Source organism: Falco punctatus, assembly GCF_963210335.1.
Source record: "Falco punctatus genome assembly, chromosome: 9".
Classification (NCBI taxonomy): domain Eukaryota; kingdom Metazoa; phylum Chordata; class Aves; order Falconiformes; family Falconidae; genus Falco; species Falco punctatus.
This window is the reverse complement of record NC_137589.1, coordinates 23,056,838-23,071,179: the sequence shown is the minus strand read 5'-3', so window position 1 is coordinate 23,071,179 and position 14,342 is coordinate 23,056,838. Positions and strand designations below refer to the sequence as shown.

The 14,342-nt window shown below is 39.4% G+C and overlaps 1 protein-coding gene across 1 annotated transcript in view; it reads right to left on the bottom strand.

The window, feature by feature from the left end:
* PTEN (phosphatase and tensin homolog) overlaps positions 1-14,342 on the bottom strand; it is a 48,326-nt gene that overhangs the window by 15,253 nt on the left and 18,731 nt on the right. The window contains exons 3-5 of the mRNA XM_080401703.1: positions 12,873-12,917; positions 7,710-7,753; positions 4,062-4,300 (exon numbers count right to left, since the gene is read on the bottom strand). Of these exons, the coding sequence (XP_080257829.1) occupies positions 4,062-4,300; positions 7,710-7,753; positions 12,873-12,917 (328 nt within the window). The remainder of the gene's footprint in view (positions 1-4,061; positions 4,301-7,709; positions 7,754-12,872; positions 12,918-14,342) is intronic.

Here is a 14,342-nt window from a genome sequence, read left to right as displayed (position 1 = left end):
AAAAAATGTTGGTAATTATGTCTCCCTAACACTTCAGTTGTTTCTAAATTACACAAAAGACTTTCCCCTACAGCACTTTTACAATGACTTTCTTAAGTAACCTTCTACAACGACCACGTTTTTTGTTTAGATGTCATCCCAATAGTTACCAGACCCACTTCTTAAGCTGGCTTTGAAGTTTGCCTTCCTGGGATCTGAGCGTCATGACTGAGAAAATCCCAGCTTCAGAGCAAACCATCAGTAATTTGCCAATGCTGCCAATCAGAAGAAAACTATGCAGGTAAGGAAAAAAAAAAAATCCTTCTCTGCTCATAGCTTCTTCATGCCATAAAGCATGCGCCCTACAGAGAAGCACGCCTTACCAGGACAGCCAGAGCTTTGACAAGAATGAAGGGAAGACAGTCCCTTTTGTGGCTATATAAAGTGATAGTCAATCTCAAAGCAAAACCAGTTCTCAGCCAGGAGGGCAGTTTTATCCCCTCCAGCCAGAGATTTTTTTCTCCCTGGAGACATAGCCTTTACCCTGAGATCCTAAGAACCAGCCACACTGAAACAGAACAGAAAGTTCTCAATTTTCCAAAGGTCTGATTTCAAAGCACAACATTTTCATAACAAGCCAATATTCCAAGAGGTAAAATCAACCCCCACTTACTTTTACTCAAGAAGAGTAAAGAAAAGGGAAGTAGTTTAAGTATTTTCTCCTCAAGTACCTTACAGTTCCCATCTATCCCCACCATCATTTTTTAAATGGACAATAGATAACTTCTCTAGTCCCTATCCCAGAGTTTTACAGGGTACTGTGGAGCTGTGTAGAGATCACCAAAGATATCAGGTGCTGCTCCTGGTTCTCTTCAATGTAGCACAGGCAGGATTATGAAGAACAAGCATTTTTGGAAGCAATATTCCCACATGCACTTTAATAACATGCCCTACTGTGAGAGTAATGTTGAAGCTGCAGGCTCAGACTAGGCTTAGGGCATCAGGTTTAGCTGAGGTTGCCACCCGAGTATGTCGAACAAACGGGCATCACAACTGATCAGCTCTGACACATCAGACACTAGATATCAACCCTGCTCAGCGTCATTCTGAGACTTCCTCGCACAAAATAATTGGTTTCTATTTCCTGTTCAGTTACACCACTATTAGGAGCTGTTCCTAAAAATACAATGGTATAACAGTCAAAAAACACTCCTGAATAGATCATTTCCAGCTCAGGCACTTGAATAGTTGTTCCCAGCTGATACCTATCTGTTGATTAGATTGCTTCCTTCCAAGTCTAATCATCACCATAAAACCCTTCAAGGCAGAAGCAGGAATAAAGACCTCTCCAGCTGGAGAAAGGTAAGTTGTCAGTCTTTTGTCATCACAACAGTATTTCAGTGTCCATCTTAAGGAAAAAACAGGTGCTAAGCTAAACATTTCAAACAGTGGCAGCAGCAGCTTTTTTAGAAGACTTTTTTTGGGGTCTACTTCTCCCCTACCTCAGTAAATAAGCTGGACAATTAGAGTTCCTTATCCAACTTCAGCAAACAGTTGGTCTCCCTTGGTTCAAAGAGAAAGCAGAAATCAGTCCTGTTCTACTGCCACTGTGGTGACTGATAGACACAAATGTTTAGCCAATACTTTCTAATCTTTATCATTCCTTCCTTCTGAAAAAGTCATCCCATCACATCCGTCCCCATCCCCCACCCCCCCCCCCCGCTATGATGAGTTACAGAAGTCAAAAGAAGGCAGCTTGGTGGCAGGGGGGAGACAACAACCAACCAAAACCCAACAGGTTTTGGTCATAGACAGACTTGTAGACTCAGTTGTGCTGTGTCTTATTCCCCCCTACCTTTCCCAGGACAACAGTACACTAACAGAGTATCTAGCAACTGTCAGCTGCAACTACAACTCTCACTTAATGTTGCAAAGGCCTCCATGAAGCTTCTTCCAGCAGGCACTTGGGAAAGGCTTGCTACAGAAGTACTTGAGGTTGTTCTCTTGACCAATTAGTCATACTTCCTCTTGCAATCAGACTCACACTTCCTGCCCGCACGGACTAAGCCCTCTCAAGAATCAGTTTGCTATGCATATTCATGGCAACAACAATTGTAGCTACACTATTCTGAGCAGCTATACACAAAATGCACACCTTGTGCTTGCTTTAAATGAAGAAAATATGGTACCTAATTAAAGCCAATTTTCCTTCATCATACACGTGTTGGTCCAGCAACAAAAAAAAAAAAAAAAAAAAGGCACTTTCCTGTCCCTAGGTGCAAACAGCTCTTTTGATGCCTCATTTACTTTGAGTTCAGGAAGTCAGTTATATAAAGGTTTGGTGAAGTGTCAAATCAGAGAGCAGCACTTGACATATAAGACTGAAATACAGACCACGAGGGAAGAAAACGCTCCTAGAACTTGCATTGACATACCTGTCTATAAACACTACTTTAAGGATTATGCGAATCACATGCTGCCCACTGTCCACATAAAGATAACCATGCTCAAGTGGAGCTGGGGTGTGTGTGTGTGTATGTGGAAATCAACTCTTCCAGCAAAGACATGAAAACCAAAACAAAGTTGCTGGTTACAGACAATATTTACAGTGAAGCTAAACAAGGCTCTCACTATTCCTGTTTACTAAGCTCTCCCTTAACTCAAACATGCCAGAGTACCACTGGGGTACTGATGAACACCTAACTGACCTTACCCTCAACACACTAACATGCAGAACTACTACCCTTTTTTTACAAAAGGGAAACAGCTACAACATGCTCCACCACAGATTTGTTAAGTTTTGTAGTTTTCATGGTATTTTATCCAGCTCCTTAGATAATCTTTATCAGTAGAAGTAATCTACATGGTTTATTCATCACACAGCTCATTCCTATTCACTATCATTCACTCTTACCAAAAGCCACAACTTTTTGATGGGAAACCCCGACAATGTCTCCATTCTAGTACTACACTGCAACTACCTTCTCAGTAGTACATGCAATAACAGCTCCATCTTGTAAAAGAGAGCAAACTAAATAGTTATTTGCTCCTTCCAATGAATGAACAGCCAAATTCTAAAATTCTGTATGTGACACTTGGCTCTCACAAGCCCTCAAACATGAAGCTCTGCTTACTATAGGTCTACACACTGTGAAATTAACACTTTATGCAAATATTACAGGGATACAGAGGAGTCTGTACTTGAGTAGGTTGAAACTGCCCTGCTGGGATGATCCGCTGGGCTGCTCTTCCACCATACACAAGGAAATGACGGAAGATGAGCAGGAAAGCTTGCTGAAGTGACCCTGTAAGTCACACATTATAATTGGAGAGGCTTTCAAGTAAGGAGGTTCAATGCCCATTAACGAGGCATAACCATGCCAGAAAGGTCCAACATACAGTTACTACTAAGTCTGTCTGTACCACTAACAAGGTCTTAACAGAAAGCTCTTGTAGCCATGACCATTTATCTGAAATGAGATCCTCCCATTTCTCCTCAGGAGAAGTAGAAGAAACTCAATGGCAGCCCCTCATGAAGCAGGCTCTGAGGTAGCCAACGTCCGGGCTTAACTACCCTTTTATTGAAAAGGGGCATCCAAAAATAGACTCTTCCAGTAGGGATATTCAACTGTAATATGCACTGTAATGACTACATATCTCCAAACACCACCACAGAAGTTAAGAGAACCTGAGAAGATGAACAACTCATCCATTCAGGCAAAACAAGCTGGAATAATCCTCTTATTTGGGCTGAAAATGCTGAATGAGAAAGTTCACTCATCAACCGCCCATTTGATGAGACACACAGCAGAATGTTATTTAAAAAGCTATTTAAAATAAACTGTCCAGATCTTCTTGAACAGGACACGAAAAAACCAGACTGTTTTAGTGTTGCAACTAACTGCTACTGCTGCTTAGGTAAGCTTTTTCATTGATAACAGCTGCACTGATCCAATAATGTTAGAGCTAAATCAAATCAGATATCACAACTGATGGGAATTATTTCTTAAAGGGCTTGACTATTCAAATTGAACTTGAGCAGGAAAAGCATAAGTATACAGGTAGAACAGAAAAGAGCTCACCTTCTTGTCTCTGGTCCTTACTTCCCCATAGAAATCTAGGGCTTCTTGAGCCTTTAAAAACTTGCCTCGATGCAACAAATATGCACATATCATTACACCAGTTCGTCCCTTTCCAGCTTTACAGTGGATTGCTGCAACATGATTGTCATCTTCACTTAGCCATTGGTCAAGATCTTCACAAAAAGGTTTGATAAGCTCTAGCTGTGGTGGGTTATGGTCTTCAAAAGGGTACTGTGCAACTGCAATGAGAAGTAGTCATTTATCAAAATCTCAAAAGAAAATTACAGCAAGCTCAACTAGACAGATGAACTTTGTGGTACGCATGCAAACAATTAACTTTCTAAATACACTCCCCGTCTTACATATAGATACATAATTTTTTTATTCCAATATTATTCAGCAATGTACTGCATATTATATGCATTGCAGGCGCTTCTCTAGTAATACATAAGCAAACATCCTGCTACATGAAGAGAATTTCACCGCACTATTGAGTTGCACAGACTCCACCATCTTACAGGATGAATTTTCTAGAACTTAAGAGAGCTTTAGCACAAAATAGAACCTTGTGAAAACCCATTACTCCAGCAATAATTAGACTACCTGCTGAGAGAAAACAGGGCCAGACCTCAGTCACTGATCAGACAACAGGAATTTTGTTGAAAAATTCTGGGCACATTTGGGTCTATGGTAGGGATAAACTCTCAGAATTTGCTCAAAACAAATTTTCTGGGTTTTTGTTTTTGAAACAAAAGCCTGCAATTTCCCTATTAAAAAATGGTAATTGAAAAAGAAATCTCATGTAAGGCACTTGCAATACTTCAGGGTTTTAAAGTCAAACCACTGAACAAAGTTGCCCCTTTTCTTATACAGATATATATATATGCAGACAAACACTTTTTTTCCATCTAGAGATGGAAAGAATTTCAAGCAAGCATGCAGGAAATGAAAGAAAACTCAAAAGAGCAAAAAATAAGCAGTAAGCAGAGACAAGCACTCAACCCCAAACCTCTAACACCTCAGATAAGAGGACAGACAATGCCACGCTAACTGGCAGAATTACATAAGGCTGTATTAATTTCATCAAGAGAACAGCACTTTATGTAGTGCGCCTCAATTCTCGATCAACAGACTTGGGATCTTATAAATACAACCCTGGTTCACTTAAAAATTCCCAGCTAGAAACACCATTTCCTTTTCTGGTCTAAAAATGAATACATTTCATTTTTTGGCTAGTGTTTGTACTCATTTCATAAGTACTACTCTCATCACACATGCAAAACTCCTTTTGATGAATCCCCAAGGACTTAAAGAGCAGAAGTGAGGGATGAAGTTATGGAACTGCTAAATTGTGCAGCACAAATCCAAAGCCTTTCGGCAGGATCCGCAAGGACAGTTTATTCACTCACAGTACAGACCGCCCACTTAATCTCCCAGAAGACCAAATAGGGAAACCTGATAAAAGTGAATAAACTTTGCTAAAGAAGCAGCAAAGGCTAACGAACATGAGCACACACTAATAAATTTTTCCACATGGAAGATCCAAACACTCCCCAAATGATCATTTTATGTGAACTTACAGAGATGTCACTTTTTGCAGTAGATGTAAATGGAAGGAGAAGTTTATGTAGAAACCCCTAAGAAGCTGTTAGGAGATGCCACAAGTTTGTCCATACAACTCTGAGTCTATCTTAACTACATCCAGTAAGGTTCCAGTGAAAAGGTGAGACAAAGTAGTCCTGAAAGAACAGCCTGAAAAATCCCAGCTAGAAACAGCATGTTGAAGATGCTCTCCAAGATCTGGGACCAGAGGCAAACCTTGCAGTATTTTCTTCAAAGATAGAATGAGGAGCAGATTAAATGGGTGCCCTGCGATGGTGCAGAGGGATTATGAATCAGAAAGCAACCTCAGGAAACATAAAGCTGCGCAATCTTGAATGGGTCCTTGAGAGGGTGTAGATCCTCCATGGATTTTTGGTTCCTAACACTGGAGCACACAGTATGGAGAACAGTTCTGATTACTCTCTCCAAGCTCCTAGACATTGCAAGAAAAATCCCATAGCACATAAAGGAGAAAAAAACCCCAAACAAAAACCAAAGAGGAAAGCCTGTGGCAAAGCAGAAGACAATTTCCAGCATCGAAGTACTTCAGAAACTGCAAAAACCCCAGACAGAAAGCTAGCATGCAAAGATGAAGAGCTTTCAACATTTGATTTTGAATTTGATGCAAGAGCATTCAAGTTGAATAATGAACTACTATGGTGTTTCATGCTAAGTGTACAAATTAGAAGTTCCCTCTGAAATTAATTCACTTCAGAAGATTTTCAGAGTAGAAATGTTGCTCGTCTGCAAAGGGATGTTTGGAGTCACCGATCTGGTTATCTAAGGTAAATAATTCAGGAATGAAAAGAAAAAATGCAACATGTAGCTCCCTGTAACAGTCGTCTTCTGCAGAAGAGCTATGAAAGGTGCTGTCACAAACAACATTTTGGGCTGGGATTGACAGTTAAGGGATCTGAGCATCCCCAAAATAAAAAGCATAAATTAAAGCAAGCACATGTTCTGGACATATTAGAAACATGTCCCTTTTCATTTATGTCTTTTCTCCTCTTACCCCAAGTATTGCTCAAGCAGATCTTAAAATACTTTTTTTCTGGCTTGTATGTATTGAGTGAGGTTTCAGGACACTGTCATTCAACATCGTAAGAGCAAATCAGAAGCGAAGATGACTTCAACATGACAATTTCAGTCCTTCTATATTCAGACATTAAAGCAGCCAATTACATTTTGGTCACGTTCTAAACAACCCCTTTACAACTAGAAGGATGGTTTAAAACAACAATAAAAAAAAAGAAGTTGAGCCCTTGCCATGATGTAGTATTAGCCAGTAAGGCTGAGATTTATTATCTCCTGCAATTGTGCACACAAAAGTATTGCTCATCTACCCAATCATTCTGAAGTACTGCATGAAGAGGAACTACAAGCTTTACTACCATGCACAGAGATGTTCCTCTGCACAAAGAATAAAGGTAAATCCATATTTATTTATTACCTGGGGAGTTATTACTGACAAAACAGGCACATCAGTTTCTACCCACCAAGGCTCTGATCAAAAGGAGCCCCTAAAAGTTTCCCTGCTGGTTCTGGTAGTGTCTAAGAACCAACTCATCTCAAGAGGCATCACATAGGAATTAAATCTTTTATTTCCTTTTTTTAAACCAAGTGAAGTTTTGTTCCAGATCTTCAAAAAGCTAGTTTATATGAATAGTGACAGTGGCTTAAGCGTTCTCCATTTTTATTCTAAGTGATGCTTCTGCATAAAAATCAGTCTTCCTTACACTTCACATCTAAATTTTACAGAAAGTTTGCAAACTGAATTGAACAGAAACTTCTATATAACCCATTCTGCAAAAACTTGCAACCGTAGACTTGATTGCCTCATTAGATCTTGATCTAGTTAACTGTGATGAACGTACTTTTTTGAAAGCATCAAGAATATAGCAAGTTTCTTCAATGACTCAAAGCAATCTGACATCATTCCTTGTGCCCAAATCCCCTACATTACTATTCACCAGCTCCTCCTTGTACCTTCATTCAGAAACACTGAAGTTTAAAGAGGAGAACACATACTAGACAGTAAAAACGTACCTCTGCAGTTAAATTTGGCGGTGTCATAATGTCTTTCAGCACATCTAAAAAAGAAAAATATATAAGAGTTCAAGACAAGTCTGAGACACTCCCAACATCTGTCACACCTTGGAACATACAAATCAACATATGGGAAAATCATACATACCCATCATCTTTATGATTTAAAACTACAGCTACAAGTTACATCCAGAAAAACTGTCTTCTTGCAAACGTATGAAGTTGCTCACTAAAATATCAGTTATTTTACTGAAAAACTGCCATATGGTAATTGTAGTCCATCAGTATGTTTTTAGGCAGTGAGAGTCTCAGTGTATCACATTACTTGTGTGAATGCATCCATTATTACTTTTTAATACTGTATTAACAACTCTAGCCACATGAGCAGCTTTATGATCCCACACAAACACGTGAAGAGTATACAGCTATGACATTCATCCAACTCACTCTGAACTCAAAACACATGTCAAGACACCTCAACAACAACATGGGTACTAGGGGCGATGGGGATCACACAAGGACATTTCAAGGACCCTTAGACAGTGCAACCCAAGCAAGCGTTCTTCATCCAATTACAGGACCACAAGACCACCACAGGCAACTGGAAGCACCACCAAGTATTACAATGCAGATCACTTATATCAAGCAGATATTGTGATACTTCTCTTCAGCTTGGCATTTGTTCTTGAAATTTGGTGAACTCTGGAAAAAAAACCCCACCAAAATGCCAATCACCTAGTTTTCCCCTCACAGACCCTGGAAAATAGCACATTTCTGAAGACTCTGGAGCTGCATCTATGTCTATCTCACCACTCTAAGAGACCCACTCTAGCTAGCCAGTAGCACAGCAAACCACACTGAATTAGTCTCGGAGGATGACTTGCCTAGAGACAAACATCAGCGACCAGATATAAACAATCCAATCAGTAGGGCTCTAATACAGCCAAAGTGGCATGCTCCAAGGAAACAAGCTAGACCAGATATTGGGGGTAAGGGGAAAGAAGGCAAGAAGTGGATGCCCTCCATAATTTTCCTTGGAGTTGCTCTCTGCAGGTAAAATGATGCACCCCTACACAATAGAAGCAAAAATGCAGTTCAGAAATGAAAACAAGAACAATCTTGCCTCAGAACAACAGGACTCCAGGTTGAGACACAGTGATTGACAGTCATTTCAGTAGACAAAACACATGTAGATTTTCTGTTCTGATTATAACCTGTACTCTTCATAGGGTTCAAATACCAACACCAGTTTCAGGACTGGTATGAATTTCTATTTCTTTAATAGGCATGTTATGACTGCCGCCTTAGGAGCCACATGGAGCATACCTGACACTTTCAGACATGCAAACTTTGAGGCTCCTACTTGTATGACTGTTGCACATAACTGGAGCCTCACATGCTTCATTGAGCTTTGTTCATGAGACTTGTACACCAGGGACAGGCAGGTCTGCTGGGGTTGCACACGCACTCAGCACTTCCCTTTCTCTGAATTCCAGAGCCTTCTCAACTCTAGCCTCTGCCAGGGAAAAGTCTGGCAGTTTTCAGAGCTCTGATCACATTGCTGATAATTTCTCTAGGTCAGAAGTGACACAGTGCAGGTTAAGCTGGCTGATGGGACTCAAAAAATCATTATCTGCACCCGAACCTTTGAGAAAAAAAGTTAGACACAGTATGTACACCCAAGATGGGGTCACCATGCCTGGAGCAGCCATCAGTCACGCTGGGCAAAGCCTGTTATAAGCTAGTCAGCATCTGGACTTCGGAAGCTGAGTCTGCTAGGAAGCAAAGCAGTTAGCACAAAGCATCTTATTCACTGAAGTCTCCTTCTTCCTTTTAAAGAAACACCCAGTTTAAAGGTGTATCAAGAGATGAAAGTGTTCAAAACATCTTAAAAAGTCACCTATGGGCAAAAAAAACTTCAAATTTTTAAGTTTCAGAGTGTCAAGTAGAATACCATAAGGGATAGAAAATAGTTTTGTTGACACCAAGGATAGAAACTGAGCACAGAACATAGCCATGTCACTCCTTATGCCCTCTTACAGGAGCTGTACACAGCAAATGCAGAGCTCCAGACATGGCTCTACAAAATACACCCTCATTTCATTACATGAAACACTTATCTGCAGCAGAGATCCCACTGACACACACTTTGGGGGATGCTTCCATTGCCTAACATTTAAAATACATTTGTTTTTCCTTAAACACCGTTAGACTTGTAATACAGTCAGATTGCCAGATGAAACCCAAACAGGGGTTTTTTGGATTTTGGGGGTGGGGAGTGAGCTGGCATCGTTCTTTTAATCCTCCTTATGATTAAAGCTAGTTTAAAGCAACCTAGATCCTAAGTACTGCCTGCCAGGCACCTTTCTGATCATAACCATAACCCCACTGACAACAGGACTACAGGCTACCAAGAAGACAGCAGTCTATGCCAAAGCCCAATACCATGCACACAGAGCTACAGAAAGTATGCACATAAAATCCACATTGTTCATTACAGCTCCTTCCTTTAATTAGCTGACTGTTGGACAGTTAAAAGAAATATACTGAAAATTGAGATTACTACAATAGGGGAGGTAACTATTTGGTAGTATGTGAAGTTAGGAGATGAAAGTGGAAGGGTTAAAGGAACACATGAGAAAACCAACACAAGGAACAAAAAGAAATTGATTGCTCAAACATTCACTGGGAAGTTAAAGCCAAAATTCAAGGATGAGGCATAACTGACCTCATTTAAACATCAGTTCAGAAAAATGTCTCCAAATCCTTTTAAATAGAATTGCTCAACACACACACTATTATCAACTCCACGTAACAACTACCTTAAGGGAACTCAAACCCCATGACAGTGTTTGAAAGAATTCTGAATATAAGTACATAACTCCTCTGAACTCCCACCTCCTTCTTTTAAGAACACACAATAGTTTACAAAGGATCAGCTTCATCTAAAGAGATGCTGTTCAAAATACCTGAAGGCTGCAATTTCTTCCCCATCTCATGACCAAACACTGCAACAATTCACCTAATGGCATTTATGTACTTAATGTGTGTATAAATTTTGCCTGCACAAAGATCAAGAGACAACCTGGCCTCTCTAGCCAGAGATACACAGTTTAAAAGCTATGCTTTCCAAGCTGTGCAGTTATCACTTGAATCTTCATTTGCAACTGATCCATGTTTTGGGGAAGAAGAAAACCCATGCATTTTAAAAGGATGTTTTATCCTGCAAAAGTTTTCATCTGAGGGTGAGTATAGTATTTTTAAGAAGTTTCACTTGCATTTGAAGTTAGCAACAAGGAAAATCGATGGGGTGTTCTTGCGCTGAAAACTGAAAAGTTACATTTTTCATGTGAAGAACTTGAAGACAAAAACATTTGGCACACCTGGACAAGTTCTTTCCGCAATTGAAAGCACACGTATCAGCAAACTAAACATCAAACATGCTTGTCTCTTCACAGTTCTCACTTAAAAACTTTAAAGTTGTTCCTGTGTAGGGTTGGGGCATAGATTTTTGCTTTTTTTCTGAAGTAAAATGAGGTTGCTAGCAGACAGCGAAGTGGAAGCTTTTCAAGTACCACCTCCCAGAGGAGCTACTTGCTAAGATGCACAGAAGTCTTACTAAACTCTTACTTTCTGACCTACAAGTTTACACACAGCAACATATTGTTTTTACCTGTCGCCTCTCAAGCCAATTTGAAACAACCAGCTCAGTATCAGGCTGCTCAGCAAACCCTGATCCTGTTAAGTGATACCAGAGTCACACTTCACAGAATCTAACAGCTGAACCCAGCCCCAAGAAGCAGGAGGAAACTACGTTATATCTGTTCTGTTCTGCTTTGCCTTGCTCCCAAAACAAAAGCAGAAGCTGTCAGGAGGCTTCAGGGGGCCCTAATAAAACCACAGTAGTTAGATTTTACATGATACAGATTTTTAGTGCTGAGCTCCAGAAGACTTCAAAGGAAGATATCCAGAAAGTTACCTCTTCAGGGAACTGCCTCTACACACAGAAAGAGCTATCAGCTATTCTAGGAAGCACTGTCCTTTCCGCCCTTAAGTGCCACCAAGACAGTATTTATAAAAGGCTAACATTCTGAAGAGCTTCCAAGCTAGAGAAAATTTTGTTACTGAACTGTACAAAAAGTGTCCAATGGGTTTATTTTAATACATTTTATTTATGTATATTTTTCTATTCCGTCCTACCCCAGGCTTTACAGACAACTTCAATAACAGTATACAGTTTCTCAGCTTCTAGTATCACTTCACTCCAACATCAGGAAGTAAGAGTTGCTTGGTGCATAATCCTTCAAGTAATTTAGAGGCATACTTCTAATACTTGTTTTTGAAGACTGACATATTAAAATGCAAATGCATTGCCCAGATTTCCATACGACAGTATTATTTTTTCCATTAATTGCAGATATTTAGAAACTTTCATTTAAAAAAAAAGCTTTAACATCTCAGAGATCAATAAATCTTCAACTTAAATTTCTGGGAAAAAATGAGGGGTAGGAAAGCCATGACCTACTTTTCAACATCAGCTGACATCACCAAATCATTTATACAAATGAAATTAGTTTAAACTAACATATAAAGATGATCAGAACAACAAAAAAAATCCCTTCTGTAACAAGAACAGCTTTCTGCATAACTAAATTTTCAGAGGAAAACATTACACTTACAAAAGTGAGAAACCATCACATTACCAATTGCTGCAACAGCTTTTTCAAAGTAATACACAGGGACAGTCAAGAAAAGTGAGGAAGCAAACAGAACCTGGGTACCAATACAGTTTGATTAAAAAATACAAAAACACCAACAGGAAAATACTCATTTGGCAATTTCTTCACTGCAGACATTAATACATTAACAGAAAGCCTGCTGTGAATTACTTTTCCCTTTTTAATCACATGGTACAAGCTCCAGATGGGATAGATGCCAAGTCATTTAAAAGCTTTCAAGTAATATGCATACACACCAGCATTTCATTTAACCTCACTCAGCTCAAGTAAATGAAGTAACAGTACTCTCAATCAGGCTTAATTGTTTTAAGAAATGTGCAAAACATCTCTAGCTCTGCTTCAGTACGGTAACAAGCCACTTTCACTCCTAAGCTATTTTTAGAAATCATTATTTTGGAAAATACATCTACAGGAGCATACTTACAGATTGTATATCTTGTAATGGTTTTTATGCTTTGAATCCAAAAACCTTAAGTAGGAAAAAAAAAAAAAGGGATGTATTAATTACACTGCAATAATGTTGACCTTATTTTACAGCATCATTAAAGTACCATCCAGCATGTGCAGTTCTGCATTCCAAGTCCCAGCTGGCCTTACAGTACCTCAAAGTCAAGGAGGCAGCATGTTGCAAACCTCACTCATACAAATAATGCAGTAGTATGAATAAGGCTACTTACGCAATGGAGGCCACCAAGATCTGACCTGCAACTGAAATATGTATGTTATGGTCCAATCTGTGCTGATTTTTAAGATACCTGCACATCAATATATTAAGTTGCGGAAGGGTAGTTTATTTTTAAAGCAGAAAGCATGGATTATACAAGGTATCTTTAAGCACTTCCAATTTGATCATCTATGCAAAACACTTTACCACAGTGGTATTTCCAACGAAAAAAAGCAGTTAAAATAACATTCATATTTCTGTTAGAACAACCAGAATAATTTTTTTTAATACCAGTTTTTTTAAATGGCCATTATTTGCTACTGAAGTCTGAGGACAGTGCCTGATTATATTCTGAGTTCAGAAAGAAGGAGCAAGACCACTACACTTTTTCACATTCATATCATTTTCATGCTCATTTTGTAACAAAAACTTCACATACAAGCCTCAGAGAGCCAAACTGCAAACATGATTCATCAAAATTGCCATGATTATATATGATGTGTCACCTGGCAATGTTCAAGAAGAAATAACATACAAATGTTTACACTTAACATCATCAACAGTGTGTATCTGCACATCAGCCAGAAGGAATTTAATTAGCCATGACAGAACATGCTGTTCAAATTGAAAAGAAACACTAGCTGCTAAAATCCTGGAAAGCTCAAGCAAAAACAAGCTCTGGTTATCAGTCATAATATTCCAGAAGAACCTAGAAGAACTCTGTGGTTAAACCAATGCGTTAAAATAGGAACAGATGTGAATGCTCCTTGTGCAGCATTGAGTATGAGATTCCAATTTCATTGGCAAAAATATTTCATGACTCCCACTTGTGCCCCTGTTGGCAGACTTTGAGAGATTAAGGAAGATTGTGGACATGGCAATTTGTTTCAGGAGATGTCCCTGCTTGTGCAAAACACATGGGACAGCAAGGAGAGCTGACTCTGCTTCTGCCAGGAATAGCCACAAAGCTCAGTATAAGTCTTCATACAGGTATTTTCAAAGGACAAAATTCCAGCCAAAACCTCTCAAAGCATCAGTCATAGGAAACAGCCAGCAGTCCAGGTCGTACTTCTCATACAATATTAGCATTACATTTGTCAGGATACTAGCTATTCAGAAAAAGCCCACTGGCATATCCTGGCTCAATACCAATTGTTCCAGAGCTCAAACATGTTGAACTTCTGCATAAAAAGCTTTTGGAAAAAAATTCCACAATAAAAAGACGACAGG